Source organism: Thermobia domestica, chromosome 10 (assembly GCF_964235325.1).
Source record: "Thermobia domestica chromosome 10, izTheDome1.hap1.1, whole genome shotgun sequence".
Classification (NCBI taxonomy): domain Eukaryota; kingdom Metazoa; phylum Arthropoda; class Insecta; order Zygentoma; family Lepismatidae; genus Thermobia; species Thermobia domestica.
Window position 1 is genome coordinate 97,480,694 of NC_137463.1, and position 16,347 is coordinate 97,497,040.

A 16,347-nucleotide genomic window follows, 5' to 3' on the forward strand; every position below is an offset into this window, starting at 1 on the left:
AGAGGCAGATCTAGAAGGTGAAAATTGGGGGAAGGGGGCAGCCAGAATCCAAACTATGGCAGGTATATCATGAGATTACTATAAACTTCCAAAACTATATAAATAATAGCTTAAATTAATTTTTCACTAAAAGACTGGGGGCCTAGACCCCTCAGCCCCGAACTAGATCCGCCACTGATCACAAGAAGTAAAACTAAAAATTTAATTTCATTCAATATACAAGTTATTCAATAAATAACAAAAAAGTAGTGGGGGCCAAAGTGAAGTAACCCGTACTTTCTCATTCGAACTTTTGTGATATTTATCTTTTAATGCATAAAAATAGTTAAGTAGAATGTAAGGGTTTAGTTTAATGCTTGAGCTTCACGTACCAAATATTCGCACAGTACCTAGAAGAGGGTCGCGACATATTGGTTGAGAATTGCTGGTAACAAGTGATTCGAAATAACTCCCGAAGTTTTTATTAAAATGCTACTAAAACCACATTCTACTTTAGTTTCTCGAATTATGTGATAAATTATTCAGTTGGACGGAAACTCACTACGCCATGTCATTCGGAGCGCGAAAACAATAAATAATTTCTTAGCCGGCTATTTGCGCCGCAACTGCAGCATTTGTCATTTCTACCGTGTAAGCAAGCGCAACCCGATAGTTGTTTGTTTTAGCGTCTGCTCACAGATGTGAAAGTGCAATCATTACAATGCAGATACGTGAGTGCTTTTATACAGCAATTTGAAAACTCTACGGTAAAAAAGGAAAAGGTTAAGGGTTCTTATTTAGTGTGAACATCAAGTTTATTTTTCTAAAGTGTGTACTTACCTTTCAAACAATGAATTTTCCATCACCGGCCGACGGGAGAATCAATTCCCCGTATGATTTGGATGACCACTTTCGTGAACTATCCATGCATGATGACAGATCATATGATTGTGTACATGGAATGAATAATGATTGTGCTGGATATTACCCATACGGTGACATGGTTCAGGATAGTTACTTCTCGGCGTCCCAAATGAACCATTTCGACTCAGGTGAAAACTCAGGTTATTTTGAAACATGGGAACAGATTTCTCCTGATCCAAAAAGTTTGGATGCTGTTGTTGTTGAACTTGGTCCGGAAGAAGTTCGATGGTTTTATAAAAGCGACTCGGACAAACGGTGGATTCCTTTCAACGGTTACGATTCAATTCGTATTGAATTCAAATATCGTGAACTTTATCAAGAGTGGCATTCTTATGCATATGCGGGTGAACAAGGAGTAGAAAATTTCCAAGGGTACAATGAAAATTACAGTAGTGAATACTATGGGTACGAGACATATAGTGACGTTCCACAACCAACAGAATGTGTAAATGCTTCTCAAGAAGCAGAAACATATAATACAGACGACTCTAAAAAAGAAGAAAATGAATCAAATACAACAGTTTTTCAGCACCAAATAGTCGTGCGTGGCGGAATGTATGAAGTGGACTTACAGCAGTGGAAATGCTCATCCATTTATTGGCCTGGTAAGTAGCTAGTTTTGTGCAGATTTCAGAATACGAGGTCTTTATACGTCTTTTACTTCATTGTTATTTTTGAAAATTCACTGATAAGAATATGCGGCAAATTTTTACTTTGACTCCAACTGTGACTTCAACCGATTCATGTGATCCGGTTCCCGGAACAGTTTAGGAATCATTCCTAAACTGCTCCCGGAACCGGATCACATGAATAGATTACAATTACTAACACAGTGAAAGTAATGTACGATGTTAAGAATTATACTATAAGTACAAGGGCCACAATGTTACTATACGATGTTAAGAATTATACTATAAGTACAAGGGCCACAATGTTACTAAACATCAATTCAGGTGAAGCGGTGACTATGAATTTTGAGATCTAAATGGGGGGCTACCGCCCCCCAACCCCCCCGCTCAAGTACCATAAAAACATCCAAAATAATAATAAATAATCACACCACTACTATAAAGCTAAGATAAGAAGGGAAAAATTTTAAAAAAAACACTCGTCTCTAATCATAAATCAGTGCATGACAAAGGAAAAAAAATTACATCTCAACAAGACAATAGGACAAGCAGCAGCAAACCAAATACTTTGCCTAATACTCAAATGCAAAACAAATCAAGAATAAAAATAATATGAATTAAAAAAAGAAAACACTCACCATTTCGCCATAGGAGAAATCTCATGAATAATGAACTCATAACTGCTGATTCCACACACGAAAAAATAAGATACCAAGAACACATGCACAATACTCAACATTACTGAAAAATGTTCCTTTCCGCACACACGTCGTTTTATTAAACCGAGCACACTTGCTATTATTACAAACAAGAAACCAATAAACGTCCACTTTTAGAATACGTCGAAAATATCTTCAGTTTAGACCACAACTATGATAGGTTTTCTCTAACTCAATTCAACCAATTCAATTACGCGCTCCCGCATGCCACAAACAGCAGCACACACATACATGCACACAGAACATGTGACTACTAACCAACTACCATATGACTACACAGACACCTAGTGGGAAAAATATGAACTAAGCCGTCACACCAAAGGCACGAACAGTTCTAACAAGTGACTCACGCACAAACAGTTCCAGGAAGTAACTGAACCTATAAGAACCGATTAAAGTCACAGTTGGAGTCAAAGTAAAGACTTACCGAATATGCTAATTCAGGCAAGCTTGTAGAACACAGGTCTCCTTTCAATTTAACTGTAATAAAGGCAGAAAACAACGTGCCCTGCGGGGCTCTAACCCGCTTTACTCGCTGACGCTCGCTCGGCAATATTATGTAAATTAAATATTAAACTTTGGTACAGAAAGGAACCAACATAGCTACTAATCTATATGGGGGGGACCTGTGTTCTAGAATCTTCCCCTAATTCACAGTAAAAGAGTTCTGTTATTTATGTACGTGCATGGAGAATATATAACTCATCAGTGAAGACACAGCTTGAAAAGGTATGATTCATTACTATGCACTTATAATACAAATTTAGCTTGTAGTAACCACCTATCACACAGTGGTGCATGTTTTTAGCGGCAAATTTTTACTTCGACTTGGACAGTGAATGCAACCGATTCATCTGACCCGGTTTCCGGAGCAGTTTAGGAATCGGTTCCCCGGAACAGACAACCTGTTACTCTCCCTTAGAACTCACTCCTACACTACTCAGGAGAAAACAAACATCTTTATACCTGCATCGCATTACACCGGTTCAGATAAATCAATTTTTAAACAACCATAATTCACATTTTTTTTTAAAAATGTGAATCAAAATACAGCCACATATAAAACTAACATGCTTTAAATGAAGTGAAAACCAGTTTCTAAACTAACCTAATCCAAATTATCCACAATGTTCAACTGCGATATTTAAACCTTAGCTAAAAATTCTAAAAAGAAAAAATGTAAAATATGGACAGCTTGTATTCAGAAGTATATGGGGGCTACCGCTCCTCAAACCCTCCCTAAAATATATCTGGATAAAATAAACCCTATAAAGACACATTTCATAATTTTTCAAAAATGCGAAACAAATTAAGAATAAAATAATATCAATTAAAAGTAAAAAAGACTCGCCAATGACCGATCTGTTATTAAAGACCCAGTAAAACTGTTTTAGCCAATTTGTTAAAGACAACCAATTCAGCAGAACTTCTCGTACTTTATAAAAAGTTAGCTTTGTTCCCATAATTATGTAAATATAGTAAGAATATATAGTTTCCATTTGATACTGTATTGATATTGGTCTTTTTTAAAGCTAGCACTGTCAGATGTATTAAGAGTAAGGGATGTGAAAAAATAATAAATATTGAATTACTTTTTTTTTTTTTTTTTTTAAGAGAACAAAAGAAAGAAATTCAGACCTTTTGAATTGGAATTGAGGATGGCCAGCTGGGTTGGCAAAAACCATGGTTTTTATTTTTTTTTTTAAAAAAAAGGTTTTGTTTTTGTTTAAACCCGGTTTTTTTGGTTTAAATAATTTACTCTATGTATTTATATTAGATATGGACAGAAGTTTCGCCTTGGTGTTATTATGCAACAACAAGGTTATGCTGGAAGGGGTTAAAGCAGAATCCAAACCGTTTCTCGGCTTACATCCAAGAGAAATTGTCCATTTCGACACGAAACTGGGACTAATTGGTTACAAATGCGATTGCCGACTCACTCACAAAGGACTCCTGATAAAAATATGTTGTACTGATCTTTACATAGGCCTAGTTGTTAATATAATTGTCAAGAGTCATTTCAGAAGAGCAAAATGATAAACACTTACACAGATAAAAACATTATTCTGAATTATATATAAATCGGGAAACTCCCGCCATAGCCGTTGGGAAGATCCTGTTATTACTTTAAATGTATTTGTATGTAAAATTTTAAGGTCAACGTATCATAATCACTACGCTGAAACTGAGGTATTAAATTACATATTTGGTATGTAGATATCATTCAATAAAATTCAAACAAAGTCGAATCCAAGCTGACGTTGGAAGCTACGTAGGCAGTTGATACTTTATACCAATTTCTATCAATATATTTAAGCAACTTTGGCTGCTTTATAAAACAACAGGCATTCAGGCAAGCAGAAGTATATAATTTGGTTTCGTTTCGTATGTTTAGGCTTAACATCCTTATGAAATACCAAAGTTATCACGGAGAAGACTTTCTCTTAAAGGGACACCTCGAATCGCTACTTGGTTTACACTTGAAAGATGGGTTGTGGTTCGACCGAGAATTGAACACGGGACCCCTTGATTAAAAGGTGAAAAGTAGATAAACGGAATGCAGATGGTATGATATGTGGAGACGTCACCATGAGGTTCACAAGATTTAAAGCATTTTTCGGTTTTTTTTTTTTACACCAGTTTTTTTTTTTTTTTTTTTTTTTTTTTTTTTTTAACAGCTGGTTTAAACCAGCCAGACAAATGCAAATAATCCTTATCGGTTGATTGATTTTGGTTTTGGTCCTTCCTTCTGCATTACACAGGTTATGAAGGGCAGGATCTATTACTTACGTAAACTCAAAAGAAAGAAAAAATAATACTGCGCAGTAGCAGCGCAGAATTTGAAGTCCGGGGGGATTCAAGCCCTCAGTCTCATCCTTTCAGGGCACGCGTCATTTTTGTGTATGTATATTATTATAGTTAATATAACGAGGCACGTCCTATCATCACGACATGGCACGTCCTTAGGTTGCAGATTAACAAGACCTCTATATAGATAGGTTAGCTACGAATATATTAAACAAGTAGTCTCGGACAGACTACAAAGGGTGGTCTTTCAACTTCGTGGTTTGGCGTGAGGCTCAGAAAAATGCACTTGTTGAAACGTTCAAAGAAGCCTCGGATCAGAACTGATAATTTCACACGACTTCAGCAAAATAAAATGGACACATGATTTGGAACATGTAATATAAGAAGTCTTTAAGAATCAATCATTGTTCTAATTCGTAAGAAAGGAAACATGTAATGATTATCGAGACATCTCTCTTTTGTCAACAACTATAAAATCCTCTCTAATATTTTGTTAGCAAGATTAACTCCATACGTAGATGAAATTATTAAAGATTATCAGTGTGTATTTAGGCGAGATCCATCAAATATAGACCGAATATTTAGCATTTGCCAAATACTTTAAAAGAAATGGGAATACAACACCCCAGTATATCAATTATTTATTGATTTCAGAAGGGACTATCATTCTGTTAGGAAGGAAACAGACGATATTCATACCTAATTTGGTATACCAAAAAGGCTGGCTAGATGAATAAAGATGTTTCAGTTATTCCCAAAATGAAGTCTGAGTAGAGAAATACTTGTTCACCGCGAGCTTTCGCGTCGAGAAGAGACTCAAACAAAGGATGCGTTGGCGCCATTATTGTGCAATTTTGTTTTGGAATATGCTATAAGGAAAATTAAAGATAGCAGTAAGAACCTAGAGCTGAATGGTGCTCAATAGGTTATGGCTTATGGTGATGATATCAATCTGATATTAGATGATACGAGGACAATAGAAAGAAATGCAGACATTTTATAAAATGCCGGCAGAAATATGCGCTTAGAGATAAATGCAGAAAAAAAAAAAAAAACTAGATACATAGAAATTCGCCGTAACCAGAATACTGCAAACTATAGATGCGTTCAAATATGAGGTAGGGCCGGATCAGCATTGCCAGACCAAAACCATATCCACGAAAAAAATGTATGTCAACTAATAGCAGGAAATTCAGGTTTTTATTCAGTCCATATTATTTTGTCTTCACGAATTGTGTCGAAGAAATTGAAGATAAAAATATATAAAACGATATTTTTGCCTTTTCTGCTGTATGGTTGCGACACATGATCGCTTACTTTGAGGAAAGAGCGCAGACTAAAAGTATTTGAAGATAATATCCTGAGACCCGCGAGAGACAGGAATGGCGGAAACCTCAGAACGAGGAATTGAGTAATTTATTCCATTTACTTAACATTGCTTGTATTATTAAGTCCAGGAGGCTGAAGTGGGTAGGTAACGTAGCCAGAATGGAAGTAAATAGGAATGGTTTCAAAACTTTAACCGGAAATCCAATCAGAGAAAGATCATTAGGAAAGCCTAGGCGTGGTGGATGTAGCAGAAATAGGAATACAGAGTAGAAAGTGAATCCAATTGGCTAAGGACAGCAGTCAAAGAGGAGCTTTGTTGAATATGGCATTCAACTCCCGGGTTCCATAAATCTTTGAATTAGTTCTCCAAATCTTCCTTGCGTACGCTACTAGTACTGCGTGCTATATATATATATATATATATATATATATATATATATATATATATATATATTTGCTATATATATATATATATATTTGCTATATATATATATAATGATTGACATTAATATTCGGGCACTTTGGATTATTTTCAAAAAGAAAATATATTTGTTATAAAACTGAAATAGTTTCTTATAACACTTATAAAAATAATAATTCAATGCATATAAACTTTAACACAAAAATAACAAATAACAAATTTAATTTGCTTATGTCACCTTGTGTTTATCTAATTACTTTCAAGGATAAGAATTTCCCTGTAAGAGCGTTCCTTAGTATAGTGAAATACAGTCATTATCAAAAGCCTAAGCATAACTACTAGTTTTTTCAGAAAGAAAAAATAAAGTTTCCATACAAAACCCAGTTTGTTGGACTTGGTCTGTAAAATAAATAACATGACTAATTTAAAGAAATTAAAACATATAGTCATGTTTCCACTGAAACAAATTTATTGAGTATGTTTGCGTTCAATGAAATTCCGAGCCTTAACCTTGTTAAAAACCACAAATTCCAGGCATTTGTTTGATGAATTTACCCAATTTTCGCGGAGCCATGCGACTCCAGTAGCTCTCAAATGCCTTCTAAGGATCTTTAGTATTCATTGGCATCTATTTACGGACTGTCCTGTCAAGTTCATCTTACAAGAGCTTGATGAGTAACAAATCTGATGACTGGTGACTGTTCCATTTATTTGTGAATGTAAGTGTTTTCTTTATATTATGGATAATTACTGCATAGCTTGGAAGAATGTTTGGGATGGTAATCCTTTTGTACTACAAAGCTACTGCTCTAAATCCGCGCTTCTGATGGAATTCCGTGCCTGACTTAAATGTTGTGAAACACATTTTTGTCAATTATTCCGTTAATGCCAACTAAATTATCAACTTGGTAGTCTGTAAAACATCCCCAAACAATGACACTACCTTCACCGTACCTTGCTGTAGGTGTTACACGGTCAGGATGAAAGGCGAAAAGTTAAAATTTAGATTCGTCGGTCCAGAGTGCCCTCTTCTATTGTTCATCGTTCCAGTCGGTATTTTTTTCAAGAGTTTTTTAATGCTTCCTGCTTGAAGGAGTTTTTTATCGCAATCCTACCCGAAAGCAGTGATCTTGTCCTTCTATCAGTACATTTCCGTGTAATATTTATATCACTTTGTAACTATCTTTTTAGAGTCCGAAGTACTGCTCCACCCGATCGCTGAGCGACTTCTCGCAGAGAATTATCCTATTCTCTCAAAATAACCACTTGAACACGTGCTTCGATTCTTAGTTAACGGTTTCCCTGTCGCATTTTATAGCATTTGCATGTTCTTCACAATATTGAACAGGTTTACGCGAATGAAAACAATAAGATCGAATGTCGCAGATTTGCATCCAATTTTGCCCATATTACGATAGAATTGAATAGCACACACACAACTGTTCGTTGAATTGAAAGGAAAGCTACTGACAAGGGTTTATACACACGCCACTAGGGGTCGTTGAAACGATGCATCATCAAGCAAAGCATGACGTTATTTGTCTGTCATTAATGAGACACATTTTAATGAACTATCCTCATTAAATTTGTCACGATGTCAACAATACCATGAATTTTCGTATTCTTACATGAACAACGTAGTTTATTTTCAAAAACGAATCCAATAAACATGATTTTGTATGGATACAGTGTCTTTTAAATGGAAAATTCTGGAAAATCTATAGTGTGCTTAGACTTTTGACAGTGACTGTATAATCAGGTGCCTTCGCTCAAATGTATTAAGCCACTTTGCCCTATTTCTCTACTGCTATACTGTTTGCACTATCGCATTAGCCGTTCTTGCTTTCTGGTTACGGAAGAACTGACTCCAGAAAATGCAAGTAAAAGGTTATTTTTTTCTTTTTTTAGAAGTTTATAAATAAAACAAACTTAACTTTCCCAATATTTAAGGGCATGTAAAACACGAAGCAGTTATGTTAAGATGTGTCAAATTTAAATGAATTTCCAAGTAATTGTAATTAATGTACCTTGAAAACAAACCGTGTTTCTAATTTTCAGGTGAAGAATGTATGATCACTCGGGGTACATGGTTTTATCCAGGTTCCTGGCAACCACTCGAATCGCCACAGTGTGATACGTTAGAGAACGCTCATTTGAATTTATTCTATGGCCACAAACTATCGGACTATGTCTGTGATACTCCCTCAAAAACCCCGAAGACAGGTAAGCATCATAGTAATTTTTTATATATTGTCGTTCCTGGTGTATTTTTGTTGATTGTTGCAGGGTGTCCAGCGTACGGGAAAAGCGGGAATAATACGGGAATTTTGTTATGAAACGGGAAGTATACTGGTAGCTGTTGGCCCGCTGCGTTAATTTTAAATGTGAAATAAGTAAAGCCAAAGAATAAACATTAAGTACAAGTAATATTCATTAATGCCGACAGATTGATACTGTGTATGGTTATTCTACGATCAATTTATAACCTCTTTTAAGATATCTCTTCTCGAAAAAGGGACATCATTGCCACAACTGGTGCAGACCCATTTCCGTAAAGTTTTTTTCAGTTAGGTGGCACAAAGAGCACCTGGATGTATGTCACCTTTTAACTCACATAGAAAAGTACGTGAATGACATATTTAAAGAACCAGAATGTTTCTGTTTCTCGGTTGTGGAAAATGGGGTAAAAACTAAATTGTTGAAAGCTGAGCTGACTTTTTTCTTCCCCTTGCTGAAAAAGTTGCTTCTTCTGTAAAAGTTTCAGAAGAATAACTCACTAGTAACTTTTCTTTACGGCTCATTGTTTACATTGTTAAAAAACGTAGTTCAGCGCAGCGTAGTTCAAGATGTTGTGAATAAAGAATGAAACATTGAAATATTGCAAATAAGTTACTGTAACTCAGAACATTTCGCAGGATATTTTAAAAAAAGGGACATTTCTCGATTTTCTAGGCGTCTTCGCAACACGCAGGACTGTTGTTTACAAAACAGTATTGTATTGCTAAAATCAGTACGTCTGGTCACCCTAAGCAAAGTGTCGGATAAAGACAGCGTTCTATTTAGAACTACGTGCAAAAGGTGAAGCTCTGTAGCTTGTAAAATGCGTATTCGAAGCTTGAAGTTAAAGAAACAGAAAATCATTTAAGGAAGAATATACTTCAGACATATTTTGGTTGGATATAATCAACTATGGAAGTGATATTGAGACTCTTTCTAATTTCGTTAAAATGAAATTAATACCGCCACTTGGCAATGGCGATTCTCGATTCTTAAGCGTGGATTCTCGATTGACAAAGAGTGTTTAGTTCCGAACAAAAAAGACGCTCTTTGGTAGCACTACGGCATATATTGAAGTAGTGAACAATGTAGGCAGAAAAATAGATGTAACAAAGAGAATGATTCAAGCATTCCAATACTCACACGCGCTACAAAGGAGCCTTTGAAAAGTAGCGGATCTTGAAGAAATAAATAAAGAAAAAAAGAACGAGGAAGAAACACGGTAGAGCAATCAAAAAGTTGGAAGAAAAAAGGGCAAAAATTGTTGGACGAAACGATCCCATACAGGAGCAAATGGAGAATTTAAAAAAAAGAAAAATAGGATAGAGTGACAGTGTAAATTTACGGGACTGGTATTACTAGGAATTATGGTAAGTATACAGAATTTAGATCATACGCTATATTATGTTGTCAAAATACTCAAAAAATTGGTAGTATTGACCATTAGTTAATTAGTCGCTAATGTCTGTGTCATCTCAATGCGGTACTGTTCAATGTAGTATTTTAAATACGCCTTATAGCAGTAAGTTTTGATGTTATTAATTCAGTGATGTGTGTGAAACCCTTATCATTCAGAATTACTATTAACATGATCATAATTTTTTCGCTAAAAATGTGGCTGTATTTAATCGGGATGGTAAAAAGCAGGATTTCAAAAATCATGATCGCTGGACACTGTTGTTAAGAAGTTTATTAAATAACGTAAAATTAAATAGTGTGAAGCGCTCACTAGCGTGAAAATCAGATAATATCGAAGAGTTGTCAGTGAAATGTTGTTATATTTTGGAAAACAGTATGATCTGACATGTTTGTATAATTTTTCAAAAATGAACTCTAGTAAGTAAAAATGAAATGTAAATCGTAGGCACCAATTTAGGAAACAAGGTGAAGCGCTTGTTAGGTTTTCCTTATTATACAAGGCCTGTGACAAGTTAATACCCAATCTAGTTGAGAATTTCATTCATTTTTTTCATTATTAATTGTGCAACAACTCCAGGCCTCTTTTTTCCAGGAAAGAAAAAATAGAAAGATGGTAAAGTTACTTCAAGATAATCCATAAGATTAATTTTGCTGTAAATCTTCGAATTGTAAAATCAATTTTTCACTTGTAACGAAGGTTTAAAATGTATTATTATACATAATACTCGGGACATCATTCACACGCACTTAATCTTAAATATCATGTTTTATTTTGAACCGTTGTTTCTGTAGTGAAGAATGTTTATAAATTGATACTTTGTACACAGTACAAAGGTATAATTAAGAGAGGAAGGAAGGTCTTGAAATAAATAAATAAAAAAATGAAATGAAATTTTTGTGTTTTACGTCCCACGTTTATGCCGGTTAGGCTAAAGGAGACGGTGATGACGAGAGAATGAATGCGTGGAGTGAAGAAAGTTGGAGGAAACAGGAGAACCCCGATAAAACCCACGCACACGGTGTTTGTCCACCACAAAGTTCACTTGGCGGGAGCAGTGTTTGAATCCGGGACCCTAAGCACCAGAGGTGAACGCTCTACCACTGAGCCACCGCGGCCCCCTATAAATAAATAAATAATACTATAATAATGAAAGAAAAAACACTAGTTAGAGGGACTGAATGACTTCAAATTATATTTTATCCATTGCAAACTAGATAATTTTGGGACTTTCATACCTCAGATATCCCCCCCCCCCCCCCCATCGATATCACTTTTGTGAGGATGCCCAAAATTTCATTGTCCATGTGAGTAGTTAGATGTATGGAATACATAACATACGTGCGCTTCATATTACTTAAATATAAGTAAAATCATATTTTAATTATTTATGTTTGTCTTGTATGTAACTTGTATACTATATTGTGCAGTCAGAACTAACATTAAATATAGGTTGGAGGTATAAGAAATGATAGCTCCAACCTATACTTAATATTGTTTCTTACTGTACAAATACTCATGTAATCATCTGTGGTGTAGGACTACTGATGCAGGTTAGTACAATGACAAAGCGAATGCGGAGAGTTGTGACAAAATTTCAACTTACAGAGCTATAACTTACTCTGCCTTTTATTTCAGTTTTACATACTGAAACATTTCCTGAGTTCCATGTGGATTGGCACAGCCCTACTGATGTGTACCTATATAGTGAAGCTGCATCTTCAAAAATTGTTAGAACTTTTACTCAAAAGCTGGGGTTTCAAAAGTGTAAGTAAAGTACAGATGAAAACATTTTTCAAAGAAAAGTTCTTGGAGTAATTATTGTTTTTGTTATTACTTTGTTTCTTTCGTTACATCTTCATAAATTCTAATTTCAGATATAGATAATACTCGAAAACTACGTGAACAGAAATAAGTAAATACGCAGTTCATCTTATGTAATCAAGTTTTTAGAAAAAGTTGAGATTGATCAACAGAAAATATCCATGTTTGCTACCTGTGAGTGTTCAAATATAGTTTTCAGGTGAAAATGTTCGGGATTTTAATTTGATTGCAGTTTAAAGACTTTTCTCAGTACATAGATTATACGCAATAGGATTTACTAAATTGATATACAATTATATGCTTCTTTAATACCATAAATAAAACGTGGAGCTTTATGCATATCAAACGTACATTGCTAATAATTCAGGTAATTTGTAGTCCAAGTTCAGAACAGAGGAGGATTAGTCGGTTATGCTTGTCGTTTTCCGAGAAAGCTGTCCGAGTAAGGCATGTAGACTAGCCGTACTTCCAATTTTTATAATTATTTAGAGTTTATTTTTTGACTAGAAATTTATAGTTTCGTTATTGTCTGTACAGAATGACGAAACTTTAATAATTAAAATAAAGCCCTTGGCGTTACAGCCTATCAAAGCTTATGGCCAACCAATCTATTTGTAGTTGGATATTGTGTGATCATCACATCGAGTCCCATCACCATTGTTTATGGACTTCTAGACCGGAGTTCTGTATTTCTTAATACAAGTAAGTCCTTAGTTATCTGCAGAAGGTTAACCGGGTTATATCCAACCGATTTTCACAATATATGTATCCTTGTGAAAAGCCTTGCTACTGCCACCGGCTGTGCAGGATGTCTATAGGACAGCGAGGACAATGTTGTGCAGCTCTCTCTCTTGTTTCTTGTACAACTGCACACTTCTTGAATTTAAGTGCTCAAAAATTCATTGTGCTGGCGTCAGGGTTCTTGACAGGAATGTCGTGGAAGAGAATAATACACATTTTTGTTTCTTGCTTCATGTTGTGATAAAGCTGGAGGGATGAATGGACGCTTTGCTCATGTGGATCCGTACCTGTTCTTGTTGGCTCCGTCAGGATGGTGACATACCCGGAGAATCGGGAAATGTCAGGGAATTTGAGAAATTCTCGAATAATTAGGGAATTCTGCTAAGAGGAAGGGAATTTCGATTTGCTAAGAGTGAGTTTTTAAAAGCGTTTAAAAATGAAAATTCGAACGCGATTTGAGATTATGTTAAGTGCCCTGGTGTAGGATCCCTGGTTCAAATTGCGGACAAATAAGCTTGGGATGGACAGCATCCTGTTCATTGGTTTTCTCGGGATACTCCTTTCTTTCTATATTATCATTCCACCAATTCTTCACTTTGCTTGATTATCCGTCCCGTTAGCCTAAAGGGCATAATCGTGGAACGCTAAATTGACATTTAATTCTTTCCACCATCAGTGTGTAACAAACATCTGTTCTGCAGGTGAGAGTATTTTTTGCTTTTCAATTGTGTAATGAAATGTCATTCATCCACTTCATTAGTGAAGGTACTTATCATACAAATCAAGAATTTTGGATACAAGTGTTCTTATTTGACCTTATGTGCTTTCTTTGTAATGTATTATAATTTTCAGAGAGGTTTATTTCGGTTTGTACTTATGAGTCTTGCTTTGTGCAGGAATTTTTATTAGGCAAATGTTATATAATTTCATATCAAAATACGTTATATTTGTTTTTATGTTATTCATTGTTTTAGTTGATTATGAGAAAAATATGTTACTGATGTATCATCATATTCTGGTTTTCTTTGTGTTCGTTTTTCCATCAGCATAGTAAAGGTTGTATAGCTAATTACAAATCAGCGAAAATTTCAAGAAAACGTTCTGGAAAACCAGTAAAAGTCAAGGAATTCTCTCCTCTGAATTTTGCCACCACCCTGCTCTGTACAAACGAAGAATGTCTTTCCCATAGATTGGAAATCATGATCATGATGGATTCTTCGAAATAAGCAGCATTCATCTTCACGTCTTTTTCATTTCACGTTTCTTTCATTTTTCTCAACTTCCGTCGTAACCGTATCCGGCGACAATCGTAATTCCTGGTGGGAAATTTTCTGGGCACAGGCGGTAAAATTTGGTACATCCCTTTTGAGAGGCATCACGGTACGTAGTTGCCCAAATGTTACCATTACGCGTGAGATAAGTGTATGCTTCATCTAATGTGACAACCGTCTTCCATTTTGATCCCGCCAAGCATCTTCCGTACAGTTTGCAGCAGCTTGTCTTTTGGTCAGCAAGTGGTGCGGGACGAGCTTGTGAATTCGGTTTATGTACGCACCTCAGTATACGGACAGAATCTCGTGGGACAAAATCTCACATGGCCAACATCTCGACAGACTAAAATGGTGCGAGTCGAAACTTCATCAGAACAAAACCTGATTATTCAATGCAGAATGTTCAATACAGGAAACTTTTAAAGAATAGGTGGGGTGATCCACCCCGTCATTCTCGAAATATTTTAACGAGATGCAGTGGGTTGATTAGGAAGCATCAAAGAAAATATGCGCCATATTGCATTAAAATTTAATGTATTTTTTATGAAAAATATCGTGAAACAGTTTAAAATTCGGGTGAGTGGGGTTATTTCATCCTTCTTCACAGATTTTAACCATTTAAGAATATCCTGAAAGAAAATATGTGCTATATTATGTCAGAATCAAATAATTTTTGCGGAAGTTGTCGGAACTTTTTTTTAAAAAGTCATGTTATTTAAATTACGAAATTCTGAATTTCGGAGAACCTTCCCCGTTTACTAAGTTACCTTTTACTCATTTTAACCTCAAGCAGTGTTGGTGATTAAAAAAAAAAAAAAAAAAAAAAAAAAAAAAAAAAAAAAAAAAAAAAAAAAAAAAAAACTAGGTAGAAAGTTTCAGTCAATTGTATGAAAGTAGAATACTATTTACGTTTATTATATTTGAAAATTGTATGGTTAATACGTTATGTATTTGCTAATTTGTAAGACTGAATGTAATTCCGCCTTTTACCCACTTATTGTTGACATATTACAACCATAAACAATAAGCTTTTTCCTAGGATTAAAGGTACGTATACAGTATAGTTTCGTTTAACTGAATCTCGATAAACAAAATTTGCGGGTTAACTAAATCGCTTTAAAAAAGAAAAGAAAATAAGCCTTTAACCGTGCGCGACTTTTATTTAAAAACACCAACAATGAGTACAATATTTGTTTTGGTGTAGCAGTTATTTCTCAAAGGATAAGTTCATTTTTATAATACATTGGCTGTACTCACCATTTATTTTAAAGCACATACTGCTGTTCTGTAAAGGTCAAAAGACACCTGGCAACTAAAATTTATATTCAATATAGAGTATTGTATATCAAGTAACTTATATTCCGGTTTAACCGAACTTTCGTTTTACCGAAACACCATCAGTTCTATCAAATTCTGTTAAACAAAACACTAGTGTACTAAGTTTAGGAAAAAAATGGATAAACTGTAACTTTTTTTTTTTGCTAGAATTTGAGTCTAATCCGCCGTGTTATGCTATAAACAAGGGATATCCACCCCTCTTTGTATATGATGAACACCTCTAAATTCACCCGATGACTTTACTCTTACGTAGCACCTACTCAATAGCCAACACACTCCACAAAAACCTGCGCACAACCTTCTTTAAAACATTTGTTCTTGTATTAATTATACCATTTTATACATTTATAAGTTGCTCCTAAGTTTCAATTATTTTTTTGTTAATCACTCCATAAAATCTCAATGGTGCATTTCGAGTTATACCTTCCCTATGGACATCCCTGCTAGTTAAATTATTTTGGTGTACATGAACTACATTTTTTTTCCTGAAGGTAGTGTCATATTAGTATATGCAGAGAAGTAACTGTCGAGCTTTCCCTCTTGTTTCTTGCAAAATTAATGTAAATTTATTTATAATAATCATTATTTTCCAAGCGTACGTTGGAAATTATCTTCTCTCATTATACCAATGTAATTATATGCTACTTTCTGCTATATATGAGGTTTTTTA

The 16,347-nt window shown here is 35.0% G+C and overlaps 1 protein-coding gene across 1 annotated transcript in view; it reads left to right on the forward strand.

Annotated features, from left to right (window-relative positions):
- Positions 1-629: 629 nt before the first annotated feature.
- Positions 630-16,347, forward strand: part of LOC145662592 (phospholipase DDHD1-like) — a 63,813-nt gene continuing 48,095 nt past the window's right edge. Inside the window, exons 1-3 of the mRNA XM_081728309.1 lie at positions 630-1,508; positions 8,868-9,032; positions 12,142-12,270. Of these exons, the coding sequence (XP_081584435.1) occupies positions 830-1,508; positions 8,868-9,032; positions 12,142-12,270 (973 nt within the window). The 5' untranslated portion in view covers positions 630-829. The remainder of the gene's footprint in view (positions 1,509-8,867; positions 9,033-12,141; positions 12,271-16,347) is intronic.